Here is an 18,128-nt window from a genome sequence, read left to right as displayed (position 1 = left end):
AGCACTGAGTTACTCTGAGGATTAAATGGGCTAAAGCATAGAAAGGGTTTAGAACAGTTCCTGGCATGTACTAAGTACTCAAAACTAATAACTAACGTCTAGTCCATGGATTCTATACGAAATGGTCAAGTAATTTCTAAGCTCCATTTTGGCTTTGCAATTCCATACAAATGTATATATGTTTAAGAGATTCCATTGAAATATGGATTGATATCTGGTGTTGCTGCCTTACATTCTTGAAGTTTTAAAATTTCTGTTCTGTTTGTTCCACAAACATCTGGTGAGTAACCTGCTCTGTGGCAAGTAACATAACAGGTTCTGGGCAACAAAGATGAATAAGACATGCTCCCTATCCTAAGGAAACGAATAATCAATGAGAAATACAAACAGAAAGACAAAAAGCTATTGGAAAACAGGGCTACAGAGCTCTGAGGGAGGACTTATGAGGACCCCAAAGAGATAGTAGTCAGTCTTGACTGATGGTGGGATCTGGAAGAACTTCACTGAGGAGGCAGCACTTACCCCAGACCTTTAAGGATTGACAAGACCCTGCTGGCAGGGAATAGAGAACAGGGCATTTCAGTGAGAGCAAGCTATAAGAATCCAAAGGCAGCGTTTTGGAAAAGGGTTTAGGACGCAGGTCTGGGAGTGTAGCTGAATCGTAAGCTGCAAGGTAGAGTGGGGAGGAGGTAAGACTTGAAAGGGAGATGGTTCCACGGTGTGGAAAGCTGTCAAAAATAATGCCCCAGAATGTGGTTTAGCCAGTGGGGCAAGGCACTCAGGGAGAAAACCTCACGGGGTCTGACTAGAAGTGAAGAGTGCCAGTGGTCTCAATTAGGGCCTGATATGGTTGAGTGAAGAGAAAGTGAGCTTGGGGCCAAAGGGCCACACTTAGAGTCCCAGCTCCACTGCTGTCTGGGTGTGAGACCTCTGGAAAGTAATTTACATTATCTGAACCTCAGTTAAATTACTGAGCATCTACTGTGCCAGTGTTTTTCCAAAACTTATTTTATGGAACAATCAATGGAGTTTGTTAAAAGTGCATCTACATGACCTGCCTGTAGTGTGTGATTCAGGACATTTGCAGAGGGGGCCAGTAATCTGCCTTTCTAACAGAAACACCTGTAATTCAGAGGCCACTGGCCACCTTCCAGCCATACCACCACCAATGCCAGATGAGGAGACCAAGGGTCAAAGCGTGTGAACACACATCTAGTCAGTAGCAGAGTGGTGGCATCTAGGTATATGGACTCCAACAGCAGTGCTTTGCTGCTGCTCTCATTTATTTACTCATTTATTTTATCATTATCTTGGTTGGACCCTAGTCTCACTGACTGCAAGTCATGACTATAGAGACCATCACCTCACCCTTTTCCCTTCCTCCCTAGCTTGGCCACTAAAGTAGGAACTGCTGCCCTCTCAGCAGTGGCTGTAGCCCTTTTCCCTCCCCAGCACCTCATGCACTCTCTACAAGGAAGGACACTCATCTCTTTGGCAGCCTAGAAGAAGGAACTGAGCAAGGACAGACTGACCCTTTGTTCTCTCTGTCGGGCCAGCTTGCCCAAACATGGGTTTGGTCTGGTCTCCAGTTCTACAGGATGTGAGCACCCTGTCTCTGCGGAAGAGGCATGTGGCTTGGTGTTGGGTTCAATTTAGGAAAACCAAAGGAAGTCCACGGTTTGTATCACAGTTCAAGTCACATTCTCCAATCTAGCCTTATTGATAATAGAGTTCATATTATACTGCCTGATATTGTCTGGCCTTATTAATAATAAAGCTGATATTATACTTTCCCTCTGTGTGATTTTGCTGGACTAATTCTTGATTTGAAGAGAAATGAAAATTAGCCTCAAAACACCACAACCAAAGTTGAATGTAAACAAGTACATATTTTTATATATTGACTTAAAAAACATGTTTTTAAGGTTAAATTGCAATGCAAGTAACTCCTACCTAAACAGGTACATTGCCTTTGACTGCAATTCTGGCAATTTGTTCCAAAGAAACAATTCAGAATTTGTGCAACGTTTTAGTTAGAATATATGCATTTCATCACAGTACTGCATAAGGTGGGGAAAAAGGTGATACAATCTGAATGCCTACCAATAAAATACTGGTTAAATAAATTAGGCAATCTATTAAAAATGATGTTACAGAAGAGTATTTATTAATAGAAAAAGATATGCATAATATGTTGGTGGGGAAAAAGTTGCAAAATGATATATTATGTTCCTTTCACCATGAATATATAACAAGTATTTGCGTTTGTTTACCTACATTTATATGTATGCATAGAAAGAAGTCTAAAAGGCCACACAGAAAAAGTGATCATCTTTAACAATGGGATCCTGGGAATTTAATATTTGGTATTATTTTTGCTTATTTGAGTTTTCTAATTTTTCTAGTGAACATGTATTGCTTTTTAAATTTCTTTTTATTTTAATAAAAATGGTTAAGCATTTTTGAAATTTCCAAGAAAATTATTAACAATTGCTCCTCTTTCAATTTCAATCAATATCATGATGAATTTAATAAGTACTTTGTATTCTTAAAGGTAAATATGGCTATTTTTAATGAAAACAAACAAGTCTTTAGACCTTAAGGAAGTGTATTAAATTGGGGCAGGTTACTGCTGTTCCTGAGGATGGATTCCTTGTCTTTAACACCAGAAGTGTAACACTCACCCCAGTTTTCACATTAGGATTAAATTAAATATGACAACCCTGTAAGGTGCCTTGGAGAGTATGTAGCACAAGGTAGTAGCAAAAAAAAAAAAAAGGAAAAAAATCAGTCCTTCTCTCTTTCAAGGAAAAAAAAACAAACAAACTTGAGTGTTAACTTAAAATTCTAATGTATGAATACAAATAAGAAAAAAAAAATTCAAGCAATGATTATTTTCCTAACACTGCCAGATAGCTGACTGGTCCGCCCAACTGTAATAAACAGTAAATATTATTTACTTCAGTACTTTTGGTTTTGTTACAGACTTTAAGATGCCAAAACAAAGTCTAATATATTTGAGATAAGACTTCAGCACCTTTTTCCCTTGATCCAGGTCATTTTAACTAGTATACCAAGATGATACGACCATAATTATTTTCAGGTACCATTTATAGTGTTCAAAATTGAGGAATCCCGTACAAAGAAAGCTGCATCCAATATATAAATATTTAACATTCATGGGATTTTACTGAAAGAAAAAGAAAAGTCCTGAAAGGAAAGAAGCTGGAATTTCCCAGGAGGCTAGAAAAACACTGATTTCTCCTTGCTGGCCAGCCAACATATCCCTTTGGACCTGATCCTTTTTGGTGACAAGAAAGCTAGAAAACTTTAAGCCAGAAGGAAATTCGAAGGGCAAAAAAAAAAATTACTTGCCGGTTCTCCTTCATATGGCTCCTGGATATCCTCTCTCTATAATTTTTGCAGTGGAGAGAAAAAACCCAGCTCCTAGAGGATTAAGGGGAAAAAAATCTCCTAACCAAAAACATATTCTTACCTCAATTCAACTCCATTCAAGTAGTTAAGAGTTATCTGGCAATTTCATATCAAATATTAGAAGGATATGAGACTTTCGGCTAACCTGAAATTTAGAAATCTGTTCCTTCATACGTCTCATTCCCTTTCATGGTGGATTACGGTGCTAAAGAGGAAAATCTGCTGCTCTCCTAACAATCACAAGGAAAGTGAGCCCAAGACAGGAAAACCAGATCTGGAAAAATACAATGACATTCCCCTGAATTTTTATTTATGCAAACATTTTCTAAAGGTTTGTCACCCAGTATCCAAACTCTGAGTCAGCATGACGGCACAAGAGGAACTGAAAGTTTCTTCCCTTTCTCTGGAGTTTCCCGGGTAGAGTCAAGCACTTCTTATGGCTGCAGAAATCCCACCAGGTGGGGCCCAAGGCACTGACTTACACCATCTTAGACTCCTGCTCTGCGGCCACAGCTAGAAAACAGCGCTTTTGCAGGCTTTGTGCCATCTGAACTTCTTGTCAACCAGATCAGGTAGACAAGCCAGATATTAATATGCCATTTTACCTTCCCAAAGTTTTCAGATGATGGAGACCTGACATTAGATCTCAGGTCTTTTAACATCTAGCCTAGTCCTTCCCTCCTCTATGTTTAGCCTTCATAGGGCACTGCCTACCTCTCTCTCTCTAATTAAGGCTCAAAAATTTTGTTCACCACATTGCAAAACGATAGAATCAATTTACAACACACCATGGCCTAGAACAGTCAGCACTGAGGTTGCCATGTGTATTTGAAAAGGACAGAACTTTTTAATACCTGAAAATACCTCGTGTTACTGAAAAAAAAGTCCCTTCTATCAATAAAAATGAATTGAAAAGCATTAACCACATGATTCTGAAACATACTTGAAGATGGTTTTCCTTTTACTAGTACTGTGTTTCCATCTCAAGAATCCTTCTGAAAAAAGCATTTCTATCATCTCCATTTCTTCAATTAGGTTTCTAGGATCTAACTGAGAGATAAGTACTTCCTAAGATAAATCCTCATATGAGGGTCTAGTCCCTTCTTTCTTTATTCCAGTAGTACACTCACCCAGCTGTTTTCAGGAGTTACCTGGAAACTCAATATTCCATATGGAGTAGTTTTGACTTCCTCATTAAAAACACTGGTCTAATGCTATTTTATTCACCGATGCAAAAAATAAGAGAAAAAGTAAAATAATCAAATACTAAGGATTACTTAGTAAACACTTTCAAGTTTTACTTTTCACATAGCATTTGGTTTCATAAAGACAGATCATTTGGAAATATCCAGAAAACACACATGCAAAATTTCTTCTACATTCTTCATTAACTCAGCAAATTTACTGAGGTTTCTACTCTGTGCTAGGCTGACTGTAACTGTCATAATTCATCAGCAGTCCCTGAGTTTAAACTGGAGGACTGCTGATGATTGGCCCCCAGTTACTTTATGATGGCAACTGATCACTAGGTCATTAACTATCATCAATATTTTTTACAATTTTTATTGTAAGGTTTTCCAGGATTCAAAAAATTTATAAAAATATCTAAGTAAAAACGCAAATATCACGTTATTGCTTATAAGTGTGAGCTAAATAATGTGCACATAGAGTGTCAAACGATAGACAGTAGAGACTGGGAAGGGTGAGGGGGTAGGAGGGGGGTGGATGATGAGAAATTTCTTAATGGATACAATGTATGCTATTTGGATGATGGATTCTATAAAAGCTCTGACTTCACCACTATGCAATCTATGTATGTAACAAAATTACACTTGTACTCCATAAACTTATACAAATAAAAGAAATATATCTTAGTAGGTCAAATTTTAAAATTTTGCTTTGGTTACTGTTTCATTCAGAAGCTGACAATAACAATAAAAGAAAATTAAATATACCCTAGAACCACTCTCATTTTTAGAGAGCCTACCTTCTATCTACCTCTTCATTCTCTCTCTCTCGGCCTCCTAGGTTCAAGAGATTATCCTGCCTCAGCCTCCTGAGTAGCTTGGCGCCCGCCACCAAGTCCAGCTAATTTTTGTATTTTTTAGTAGAGATGGCGTTTCACCATGTTGGTCAGGCTGGTCTCAAACTCCTGACCTCAGGTGATCCACCTGCCTCTAGCAATAGGCAACTTTTTACAAGCGAACATAACAATGACTATAAATTACTATGATGAAGATCAAAATTTCACCTGCAAAACTGTCATCAAGTTCCACATAGGATTCCGTGTGGGCATAGGTAGATACAACAGTCAAGAAATCCAGCTTTTTAAAGATTCTACTTGTCCCTAGTTAGCTGCAAAAATAAACTATATTTCTAGACATTCTGTGATGCAACCTGTCTGCTAGTCCTATTTCTCCTATAAATGGAAAAATGGGGTTGGCAACAAAACTCTTGTTTGCTCTGCACTGCCCTTACAATTTTCCCTGTACAGATTGATGGCATGTGAGTACCATCGCTCAGTGAACTTTGTAAGTGATCTTACAAGTGGATAATTTCAGCAGGTTTACAGGTTTAGCTAGAGTGGGTATTGTATACAAATGCACTCTTTTACAGAGACTTTATAATCCTCTACACAGCCACTGCTAACAGTCTGCAAATAGTCCCAGCTAGATTATCAGAATTTCTGAGTTAGCAATGTACAGTTTAACTCCCAATTCCCCCCACCTCCACCCTCAGTCTTTGTTGTTGTACTCTAGGACATTTTAAGGCTTTCAGCTTCTCTTGAGAGACTGGATCATTTATATCCCTAAAAGAGTTTATAGCAGAGTCTACAGTTCCTAGGCAGGGACTTCAAGATCATAATATGTAAAAAGTAATGATGAACCTAAAGTATAATTTTTAAAATTATCTGAATAAAATCCAATGGCTGCCTTTTCTAAATAAGTAAGGACATGAGAGGATAGCACAGAGCAGTATTAAGTCTCTTGATTACTACAGTATTAGCTTCCTACAGACTGGCTCAGCTCAGCACAATCACTTAAGCAACAGCTTTAAAGAAGACAAGTTTTAAATGAACATTCCCTTAAAAAAAAAAAAAAAAAAAAAAAGAGAGAGAGAGAGACCTTTAGTCCCAGGACAGCAGCACCTACATCATGCTGAGCTCTACTTTTACCTGGGAATAAAACATACATGTTTTTCTGCTTGCCACAGACAATGCTAGCATGTTTTCTCTTTAAATTCCAAGTCTTTTACCAAAATCGAAAGGAAATAAGCTTTATAAAATTCCAATCATGTCTATGATACATAAATGAGGAACAAAAGGAGTCAAAAATGAAGTGATTTGATTGTTCAAAAAAAATTCAGTCACATAAACCCAAAATGGTTCTGCCTAAAGAACGTTTAAAAAAAAAAACAAAAAAAAACAAAAACAAAAAAACCTCATCCGCTACAAAATTGGTATTATAGCAAGTACTTGTGAGTCCACAAATTCAAGTCCGGAGGGTGCCATTTGTGAGACCCTATCTCTGTTCTGTTAAATCACCTAAGAGTCTCGGACCACAGGAAAGACTCGATCAAAACAATGAGGTTGATGAGAGCAAATTTAAGACCTGCATGGGGGTGGAAAAAACACTTCAAAAGCAAGATTTTTGCACATTGGCCCAATGGTCTCTTTTTCAGTGTGTGGTCTTTTTTTTTTTTTCCAGACTATCTTTTGGGTTGTTCTCATGTCTTTATGAATGAAGAAGAAACTACTAGGGTCATTTCAAAAACACTATCTGAGTAAGGACCAAGTATGTAAATGCAATATTAGCTCTGCAAGGGTTACATGTAGTATGGCTCCCTGGGACACTTAAATAAGCAAACTGGCCATAAGGTATTTGATGGGGGAATGGCAAGAGCTCCCAATTATTCTGACTATGATCCTGTCCCAAACTGTAGCAATGTAGTTAAGGAGGGATCAAACAGGAAACTTTGGGGGTTCTGAGGAATTTTCCCACACATTCTCCTGACATCTATATATACATTTGAGTTAGAATAATACACTTTCTAAAACTTATTCTACACTTGAAGGGGAAAACTCAAAAAGTGTACAACTTAAAATAGAAAAGTGAAAATTATAGGTAAGTCAAACGCAATAGCTTCTTGCAATAAAGTGAAAAGATACTCTACCTTAAAAATCTTGCATGAGATATAAGCCTTAGTCTCCGTCTATCCTTGAATATTATTTACGTGATTATTTTCAAAGGTATCCAACAATGTCACATACAGTAGTATATTCAGAAGCTTACTGATTAGACAAGCCCAACTTAGTTCCTTAATTCCAGATGTGAACAATGACAAAATCAGATTTTAGCTGTTTATAAGCAAGTACAAATATGGAGGGTAAGACAAGTTATAATAGGTATAATTCTGTTTAATAGAAACCAAAGTGTTGATTCGCTTAAGGTAAAAGTCACAACAGAACTAAGTTATACAAGGTAATTAGAAAAGAACTCATGGAACATTTTCATAGCAATTTCTACTTAAAAAAAAATAAACAAATAAACATTTTAAAAGATAGCTGAAATGAGAACACCCCTATCTTTCCTTTCTCACCTAAAAATTGACTCTTAGAAAGATCACAAAGAACCAAAAACAATGAAGTTCGCAGCGCTACACTGACCAGGTGTTATTGTGGTTTGGTGTGACTGAGCTGCAACGTTTGCTGCAGCTTCCTGCACTGTGTTGCTTTTCCCTCCCCAAGCATCTGAAGAGAAATGAGATGTTTCTTTTCTGAGGTGTTAAACATTTGGGTTGCATGCGGGACAAATGGAAGATTGACACCTAAGATGAATAACCACAGTGCATTAGGCGAGCGGGAACTTTCACTACATTAAAGCTAGCCACGCTCACCATTCACACGGTGTTCAGGCACACAACTGCCAGAGCCAAACTAGGGATGTAAAGAACGATTTTCTTCTTTTAATACTTTACCATTGGCCTACAGGGATTTTCATAAATAAAGTTCAGAGAAAGAAAGGTTTGGGAGTATGCTTTTAATAAACTCTCCAGGATCCTGGCTCTAAAATATTTAACAGGCTTCTGCATCTTCTCTTCACTCTCTGTGAAGAAGATCAACTCAAGCCAAGGTTTACTATGCCCTAAGAACTCACGCTGACACCAAATATGTCATGATAGGTGCTTTCTTCTTAGACTCAATTTATCTGAACGAAGAATTCTTATTTAAAACTCTGTGAGAGACCCATTCATAAGACTTCTGGTATAGACACATTCATACCCCTAAGGATTCCAGTTCTAGAAGGATGTAATTTGCCAATTAAAATTCCCCTTGAGAAGAAAAAAAGCTGAGTAGGTTAAAGTGGTTCTCCTGAACAGATAATACTGTATATTAGTCACAGGTAAAATCTGTTCGACCATACATACATTAGCGTTTGTCTAAAAAATAAGCAAAAGCATATGCACTTTTTATAATTAGATTCCAGCAGAAACATTTCTCTGCATGCCAGGTGGCCATAGCTGGTATCCTCTGGCTTATCTGCAGTTACATACAAGCAGAAGACTATTTAGGAAAGGAGTGGTCAGGTCCCTCCCCCACCCCAGGTGTTTTTCCAGTCCTAACACTTTTGGGAAGCAGATGCAGTAAACAAGCAATTGTTTGTAATGCAAATTCAAGTAGCAGGATGCCAAGGGGATGCTCCCATCCTAAGCCCAAACACAAATGGTCACCATGCTCCTGACACCCTAGATGTAAATCTATCATTGTGGATGTTAGTGACAGAAACACTCAGCCCTGCTAAGGACAGAGTTAAAGAGCAAGAAGGCAGAAGTGTGGTTAGGGGTGAAGAAGAGCGGCTGTCTTCCGGTTAGTGTTTTTGATCTCAGAAACATTAAAAACAGCTGTTAGGTATTAAAAACCAAAGATTGTAACTCACTTCGGTTGCACCCTAAAAAAAAAAAAATTTACATAGTCTTGTGGTTACAGCTGAAAAGCTTCTGGAATTGTGCAAACTGCAGAGTATCTCAAGAAAACATGCCTAAAATAAATACATCCTAATATGCAACAGAATAAAGCTAAGCAACAGATAACAGGGTAACTGTTTCCTGACCACACCCCTTTCTTACACTCTACCCAGACCAGCATTTATTCTGGCCACAAATCTTTCCTAAACAATGAATGACTGTTTGATTCACTGACCTCAAAATTTTAATACATATACTAACAATAAATACCTTCCATCAAAAGATATTTTCTATCAAAATTTCAAAATGACTAGTATACTGGTAGATTGGGAGAAAAGACTGTGGAAACAGAAGACAGAATGCTGGCATAAAGAGGAAGACCAGCTTAATTTTCAACATTCTTAGGGATTATTTATAAATACCAATACATTTTCATTATACTGATTTTTAAAAATTACCATTTTGAAAGGAGAAGTGGAGAAGTAGCTGATCTTTTTAAGAAATAAATTCCACAAATGCTGTATACGCACAGCTGAAAAACATAAGGCTGTTTTGGTGGCTATTTTCTATTGTCACCAACACTGTACTTTGATTTGGCAAGATTATTTGTTACTCTCAAAATGATTTAACAGGCATCTTCAATTATTCCTTATCTAAAACATATTCTCCTTCCCTTCTCCACCCCCTCCAAAAAATAACAAAAAACCTTCCCAAATATTAAAGAGATATCTATATATTTGCATGTTTTGTTCAAAAATTTAAAGTCTCCTACAACTTTTAAAACTCAAGCATTTATTTGAGGGGTCTCTAAATATTAAACTATTTTCACTTTTTAAAATTCCTTTTAAGGTAGGAGATTCATCCTCATTACACAGATATCTTTATCATTAAATACTTGAAAAGCCTTAAAATATGAAATACCTATTTCTTATAGCAACCATCACAAGATCTCCCTCAAGATTAGAACTCCAAGATCTCCACTTTAACTACTATATAAAAATTAGAAAAATCTTATTCCCTAGCTGAGAGATCAAATATCCTTTTGAACTTTATTGGAAAATAATTACAGTAACATCTAAATCACAGTGCTCAAAGTGATCATATTTGATATAAGTATCATTTCAACAATTGAAGATTACATGTAATGATAACCACAAATACTCTTGTTGATAACTGTTGATTTTGAACCACTATTCTCTGCTACTTTGGTGAATCTTCTCACTCCCAGATTTTGTTCACTAAGGTATTAACAACGTTACTCTTCCCAGATGTTTGTGACTGATTTTTTTCAGTTGGTAGAAACACTGGGCAAATAAGTCAAACACTATAGGTTCCATTTTACAATCCTAGATTTGACCTCCAGGGCTGTCAGTGAGACTGGAACCCTAATCCCCGAGCCCCACACACATGTGTTTTTCATTGGGGGTTACGTGGTAAAGGGAGAGTGGGGCTGGAGAGAAGGTAAATATATTGATGGGTCAGTAAAAAATCCATCACCACCGCCGGTGGGCTAATTCTAAGAGAGAACTCCATCACCAGCACATTTTACATCTACATACTACACAAGTTACCAGTTAGGTGTTTTCTCACTTAAATGAGGTTTCCACTTCCTAAGAGAAATGTCATCAAATAAACCCGAAATTCTTTATAATGTTATGCATTTGCATAATGCAGTTATAATACCACTGCATTTTTAGAATTTTAAAAGTTAACTAAACCACAAGATTAAAAGAAAGGAACAACTTTCATTAGGGTTATCTTTGAGTGATGCTTTCTCTACAATTGACAATAAAGCAAAAATAACTCATCCTCACCAAACCGATCCTAAGGAAACATTGACTGATACAACAAAATAAGACACTGTTTTAAAAGCCAAAGTAACATAACAAACATTCAGCTCCAAATGAGCTAAAGTAGTTCAGGTTCTAGAAAGCTTGTGGGCATTAAAAGCTATACAGTCCTTATTTAGCTGAAAAAATAAATCAGTTTCTTTTTCCTCTTATCACCATAGAGAGTACAATACTCACAAAATCATGGATTTGTTGATGTAACTTCACTTGATTTTATAACTTACGATCTGTTACATATTTATTTTAATCAATAAGCCAAAAGCTAAAATTCCAAAGGCAAGACATCAAAGGTAGCACTATTTTAAGGTGGCCATTCCTCACAACAGCTCTTATTTAGCAATGACTAGTTATATATAATGAAAGCATTTCCAATGAGTTTGGAAAAATAAACATTCTGCCAAAATACGAATCAATTTGCACTTCTGAACATAATTTGCAACATCAGCATGTTACTTACTGTTCTCGGGATGGGTGGAGAAAGAGATCCATTTGACATGTATGGGTCGTTATTCATATTTGGCATCATTATGTACCCGGAATAACTCGAGTAGGAGGGTCCCTTGTTGTAGAGGCCTCCATCTGGATGCTTTCCTGGGAGGATCCAAAGAACAATCAATGATGACTTTCCTTTTATATTACTGTATTTTTCATCTCAAAATCTAATCGTTCTAAGATAAATCAGACCTTATATAAAAGATTTGTTTACAAAATACTGTAACTGGATTATTATGCTCTATTTTAGATTGACAGTATTTATTCTCTTAAATAGCTCAGCAGCAAACCAGATGTTTTAAAAACATGTGGTTCAAACAGTTCTTCCACTATTAACTGATGTTTTTACAAAACTAAGTGTTATCCATCTAACTTAATTTGTTCTAACACTAACAAACTGGACTAAATACAGAACACACACAAATCTAAAACTGTAATATAAATATATTAGGCCATCTAGCTACACACACATACAGATTTATACACGTGAAGTTATGTTTTGCCTTGCAGACAAACTCAAAAATTCTACCTGTGCTTGTAGATTTCCAGAAAAATTCTAGATTCTACTGCAAGAGTTGTTATCTAGTATATAGGCAACTATCCAAATTTATAAAGGATTAACTCTGGGAGGTTTAATTTCACGTGCTACACTTAGATCATTTTGCCAAAAAATTTCTGTTCAATATGTATATTTCTTCTTGTTAATCTGTGTAACTATTTTGTAGCTGAGGAAGAAGCCTAATATATAACTCTCTTCCCTGCTCCTGGTTAACATATTGTATGTAAAAACACTTCATTTCAGTTAGGCCAATTGTTAAGTAATTAATGGAGAACAGACAGGCTGACAAGGAAACCCTAAGGTGACTTCATTCTTTTAAAGTCACAAGGAATTCTCCTTAAGTCTAAATACATATGTATGTAATTTTAAAGTTTTTAGTAAGAATCAGAAATACAGAGAAAGTGTATCATCTCTGATATGCACATTCCTAATTATAAGTTTTATGTTTTTACAAGTTAGATTCTGCTCTGCTCATTTACTGACCGCCTTTTCACTGTAATAAGGAACAAGAAACAGCAATTTTGCAAGTGAAAATCCACTCAAAACTATTCTGGTTGGAAAATAAATCAATATATACTGTCATTCTTCTTAATAATATATTAAAAATACTAAAGATCTAAGCTAATTAGAACTTAAAGTAAGATGAGAAAGAGAAAAACTCATTATAGACATTCCCTCTTCCCCAAAGAATCTGGAACCCACCTGAAATCCAAAGGTCCCTAACTCATTCAAAAACACTTTTTAAATTACGTAACATACATTAGAGGTAAGCCATAAGTTTCCTGCGTTTTCTTTACGATTTTATTAAAATAGTGGGCATAGTCTGACCTAGTCCCAGTTTCTTGAATTCAAAAATAACAAAACACACCTATTTATACAAATTGCACACCTTATCTGCTAAAGTCAGAAGAAGTAGAATGGGTGTCTTACCGTCATCGGGGTGTTCTCTGGCCTTGTCGTGGTAGGGCTCCTGAGAGGTTTGTGCTTGTCTGGCCACCTAACATCATGAATCCCCACACCCAAAAGAAAGAAAATCACCTTAGAGTTTGTGACAATAATGATACAATTGTGTGTGCACTGGTAATTCAAAGGAAGAGGTTTAGGGGCAACTCTGTTTTATTACTCTGAGAGACAGACATAAGTTAGTGTTTAGTACTGCAAAATCTTTTTCTTGTCAACATGTATTTTTGAGTGATTATTATCCACCTGAGACCAAAAACATATAAATAATAACACCAATAAAAATACAGTTAAATTTGGGAATGATCCACATGCTGTTCTGACTGCTGTTTATTAAACCATATCAAGGCTCCCTGGATGCCTACTATTAAAGGAGTAGGAGTTAATGGGGTTGATGGTTTTGATAGCCTCTTCAACCACTGTTCACTTCAATCAGATCTGATTAAAAGAAGGCTGAAATATCATTTTGCAACTGAAAAAGACATTTAAACATAAACAAGCCAACCACTCAGATGAGTTCTTAAGGCAACTGCCCTGAGCGCAGTTTCAGTAGAAGCTCCACTGGAGCTTATAACCTACTATGGCTGGCTGAGCGCAGGCTTACAAAAGTAGAACGATTCTGTGGTTAAAGGGAGGAAAATTAGAGAGTCAGGTTATAGACATCTAAAAAGTAGCCCAGTTGATATCAGTTTTGGTAATCACCATCCACCCAGACAGACTCAACCACGTGCAAATCAGTGGTATTACTCCTTCACCCTCAGGCCTCATGCCCACTTAACACCCAGCGAAGAGTAACGCTTTAACACCCGAGTGCTCGGATTCGAACGCAGGGTCCTTCACCCAGACCAGAAAAGTGGGGAGAATATGAAGTGGGTGGCAAAATTATCTACGGACTAAGGCAGGACTAGCAAAATGGGTAGAAAAAGAGGCTGCTCTACAAATAGGAGAGTTTGGCAAAAAGCCTGTGTTTTGGATGTTGTTTGGTTCTCGGGACGTGTGTCCTCCCTTTGACCTCCTTTTCCTAGCACAAATAGTCACAAATCTTTTACGCGGGGTTAGGTGCACCCTACTCCCGCCCCCATCCCGCTCAAACTGGATTCAACGGGTAAAGAACACCCTTCTGTTCTCTGAACGCAGGCCCCCAGCCTTTCAAAATGCGTACTCACCTCTGCCATTGGGATAGAGAAGGCAGATCTGAGATGTTCTTAAACGCGCTGTTTAAAACCCAAAATGTCCCCGCCCTCAAAACCACACACTTTCTTTTTGGGGGTAGAAAGATGCCATTTAAGGGAAAAAAAAAAGGTATATCCTTCAAGTTTCTTTGGAGGGAAAAAGCGTTGGTTAAATCATTCGGGTGTCAGGACTTTTCTACCGGATTTCCTCCAGAGAAAGGTTTCCCAGTTGTGGAACAAGGGTGACCAGTGGAGTGTCGGGTATCAGGGTCCATCCGCCCCCTACCAGCTCTGGACTAGGCTTCAAACAGCCCTCCAGCGCGGCCCCGCTCCGCGCTTTCTCCAGCCAGCACCCACGTGTCTCTATTTACTCTACTCAGGTTACCAGCTCTATTGCCCGCAGCGGACCAGAAGACCCGATAAAGCGCCTTCCGCTCTGCCGGACTAGTGCCCGGCTTCCGCCACTTCTCCGCCTTTCTTTTACATAGATTTAAGGCCTGATCCGGTCCCAAACCCCAAATAAAAGTTGTGGGTTTGTTTCCAAGTGATGGCGGTTGGAGAAAACTAGAGTTGGGGGCGGTACAGCTTGGGGTGGCTCGGCTTGGCGCACCCACAGCTCCCAGCTGCCAGCCCAGGCTCTGGGGCCGCAGGGACTGAACCCCGCACCGCCCCCGCAGCCCGGGCGCGCGCCCCCTAGGCCGGCCGGCTCCCCGCGGCCGGTCTCGGCGGTGGTAGGGACGGCCCCGCCTGCCCCAGCCCACGCCCGCCTCCCCTTCCTCCTGCCTGTGGCTCTGCTCGTCTCCACCTAAGCCTCTGGTGGTTTAACGCACTTTTGCAGAGACATCTACCAAAAGATAGCGGGTGCACTTTGTTTTCCGTCCCACAGAAGAATTTCTCAGTAGCGTTATTCAGCCATACTCGCTTTAAAGCCTGGCACTCCTCAGCCCAACAAAAAGACCGAAGACGAAACATTGTGGGTTAAGGGCACGTTTTCCTGCCCACGAACCAACCGTTCAGCCACCGAACCCCCTAAACTGATCCAGTTGGAAAAAGTTTCCCTGCCCCTCTACCTCCCATTCTAGACACACACACACACACACACACATGCAATGCGGACCGGGGCCCCAGCTACGCACACACCCCAAAACAAACGAGGGATCTACTCGGGACCCTCGGCCGGGCGGCCAGGCGCCTTCCCTCCCTTCCTCCCTCTCTGCGTTTCCCAGGGACCCGCCACGCCTCTCGGAACTGGGGCAGCGGCCCGCTCACCTCGTGTCCGTTGCTGGCTGGGATGATTTCAGACTCGTTCACCAAGGAGGACTTGATGTCAGCTAAATCGCCTTCCTCTTCAGGGTGACTGATCTCGGCGAAGATCTTTTCCTTCTGAGGATCGCCCTCGTCCTTGAAGGGGATCATCTCGTCAGTGGCGCAGAGTTCCGGGTCCCCCCCGCCGCCGCCACCTCCTCCGGAGAGTTGGGGCATCCCGGCGGCTCTGTAATCTCCGCTCCGCTGTGGGAGCACCCGCGGCAACAGCAGGAAAGACAGAGGGGTAACTCAAGGGTGGGGGAGGAAAGGAGAGTTGGAAGGGTTCGTGCGGGAGGACAGCAGGCGGAAGCGGGGCGGGTGAGCGCGGGGCCGCCGGCCGGCAGCCGGAGCAGCTGCCGCGGCGCCCGAATCCCAGCGGCCGCCGCGCTTTCCCGCTTCGCGGAGACCGACGCCGGCGCCCGCCCCCGAGGCCGAAGGGCACTGGGCGGCGAGGGCCGCGGTAGCTGGCGCCTCCGGGGGCGTCCGCGCGGCGCGCGGTAGGCTAGGCTGCCCCGGCAGCCACCCCACGCCCCCTGCGTCGCCGGGATTTGCGCGCGGAGGACGCCGGTTCTGGAGGGAGCACCACTCTCCAAAGTGCAGAGGAGGGTCCGGCGGCGCGTCTCCGCGGACACCCTCTCCACTGTAGTTACCCCGGATGCCGACTTAGTAGTTTGTTTGCCGAGAAAAGAGAGGGGGTCTGGGCAAAAAGCCCCCGTTTGCCCCAGCAAAGAAGGTGCAAGGATCAGAAGATAACGAAACGTCCACTTCCTGAAGGGTGGGAAAAAAGAAAAAGAAAAAAGAGCCACCCACGCTGGAGATGTCCGTTTTAGAGCTTCTTATTTTCTTCCCTTTCGCTTCGGTTTTCCTTCTCGAGGCTCATTTAATCTGCTAGAGAAGGAGGAGGAGGAGAAGGTGGGGGCCGAGGAGGCGGGGAAGAGAAAGAGAAGTTTGCCAAGAATAAAGTTTTTGCCGGCAAGCGCGGGGACTCCGCAGTGGAGGGCACGGCGGAGTCTCGGGTAGTCACAGCGGGGACCTCGGGCCCAAATGCTTCTGCCCGGAGCTCGAGCCGACACACACACACAGCCCGACCCCTCTTTGTTCCCAGCTCGAATTTCTCAGCTTGGCTCGCCGGCTCGCGGATCTGCACGCCTCCGCCGGCCAGCTCTGTCAAAGCAAAGAGCTGCGCCCCTTGGGTTCGCCCAGCCGAGGGGAGGGGACACCCCGAGCTTGGCCGCGTGCGAGGCTCCGGGCGCGTCCTGGTTCTTCGACCCGAGAGCGCGCAGCCCGGGTCCCTCCTCCGCGCCCTGCCCCGCAGGTGAGCTGCTGCGCCTCCCCACTGCTTCTCCTCCTCCCGCGCCTAGCCGGCGCTGAAAAGCTACCCACTTGCGTCGCTTCTCCTCCCTCTCCCCTCCCCCGCCTCCAGCTCTCCTTGGCTGCCCGCTGGAGGGGAGGCGGGGGGTGAGGGGGAGTCGGCGAGAAGGAGGTGGTGATTGAGGGCTTTTTTTTCTTTTTCTTTTCCCAGATCCTGTAGGACGAGTATTGGTTTTGGGGTGTGTGAGTGTGTGTGTGCGCGCGCGCCTGGAGGGAAGGATCAGGCAACTTGGCGAGAGAAGGAATGACCCGGCGCTGCTTATAACCCACCGAGAGGCACGCTTTGCCCGCGTGAAATTGACAAGAAACATTGCCGCAATGGCTTGACTTCATCATCTAAGTATCTATTTTCTTGGCCCCCACCCACCCACTCCTTTTCCTCTGCCAGTCTCTCCCCTACCTCCTTGACGCCTCCCACTCTCCCTCCCTCGCTCTGGCCGGGGGAGGAAGATGAAAGAGAAAGCCGCCGCCGCTGTGATCGACACCACATTGATAGATGCTCTGACAGTGGGGAGAGGCGGGAATCTGGGACTGAGAAAAGAAGGAAAAGGGAAAAATATAACAGACATTGCTCAACTATTAAGGGAGAACAGAAGGACAAGGAAAAGAGAGTTGTGGCTTTCCCGAATATAATATCATACACACGCTCTTTGGAAACAAGGGAACACGCTAGTGAAAATAAAATCTCCAGGCTTACCGAGAAAAAATATGACGAGGAAGAAGGAACTGAAGACTAGATTTTAATTATTGCTTTTTAAACAATATCTCTTTCATTCTGTCCTCACCACGGGATGTACGGAGAGTTGTGCTAGGTCTCTCGTGTGTTTTCAAAGACACACACCGCAGTGTGTGGGAACCTCATCGAGAATGAAAAGATAATCCAAGAAGGGGGAAGAGAAGGCAAAAGGACTCAGGAGAGCAAAGCCAAAAGAGGGAGGGAGGACGGGGTAGCCCCTGGCACCTTGGACTGCGAGCTGAAAGGAACCCTTGAAGATGCAAATCCGAATACAACCTCAAAAA

General features: G+C 41.4%; 1 protein-coding gene across 7 annotated transcripts in view; it reads right to left on the bottom strand.

Moving 5' to 3' along the window:
* LEF1 (lymphoid enhancer binding factor 1) overlaps nucleotides 1-17,429 on the bottom strand; it is a 123,547-nt gene extending 106,118 nt beyond the window's left edge. For 2 of the 7 annotated variants that reach the window (XR_002522361.2, XM_017958940.3), the window contains exons 1-3: nucleotides 15,702-17,429; nucleotides 13,231-13,297; nucleotides 11,707-11,840 (exon numbers count right to left, since the gene is read on the bottom strand). Coding sequence is in view for 6 of the 7 variants with exons in the window: in XM_017958940.3 (XP_017814429.1) it covers nucleotides 11,707-11,840; nucleotides 13,231-13,297; nucleotides 15,702-15,914 (414 nt within the window). In the remaining variant the exon portion in view is untranslated. Of the gene's footprint in view, nucleotides 1-11,706; nucleotides 11,841-13,230; nucleotides 13,298-14,426; nucleotides 15,542-15,701 lie in introns of those variants that run through there. The other 5 variants (XM_003899071.5, XM_003899072.5, XM_003899070.5 and 2 more) reach the window with 4 other exon arrangements.
* Between the last annotated feature and the right edge of the window lie 699 nt (nucleotides 17,430-18,128).

The sequence above is a fragment of the Papio anubis genome, chromosome 3, assembly GCF_008728515.1.
Source record: "Papio anubis isolate 15944 chromosome 3, Panubis1.0, whole genome shotgun sequence".
Classification (NCBI taxonomy): domain Eukaryota; kingdom Metazoa; phylum Chordata; class Mammalia; order Primates; family Cercopithecidae; genus Papio; species Papio anubis.
The sequence above is the reverse complement of the archived record's forward strand: the minus strand, read 5'-3'. Positions and strand labels throughout refer to the sequence as shown.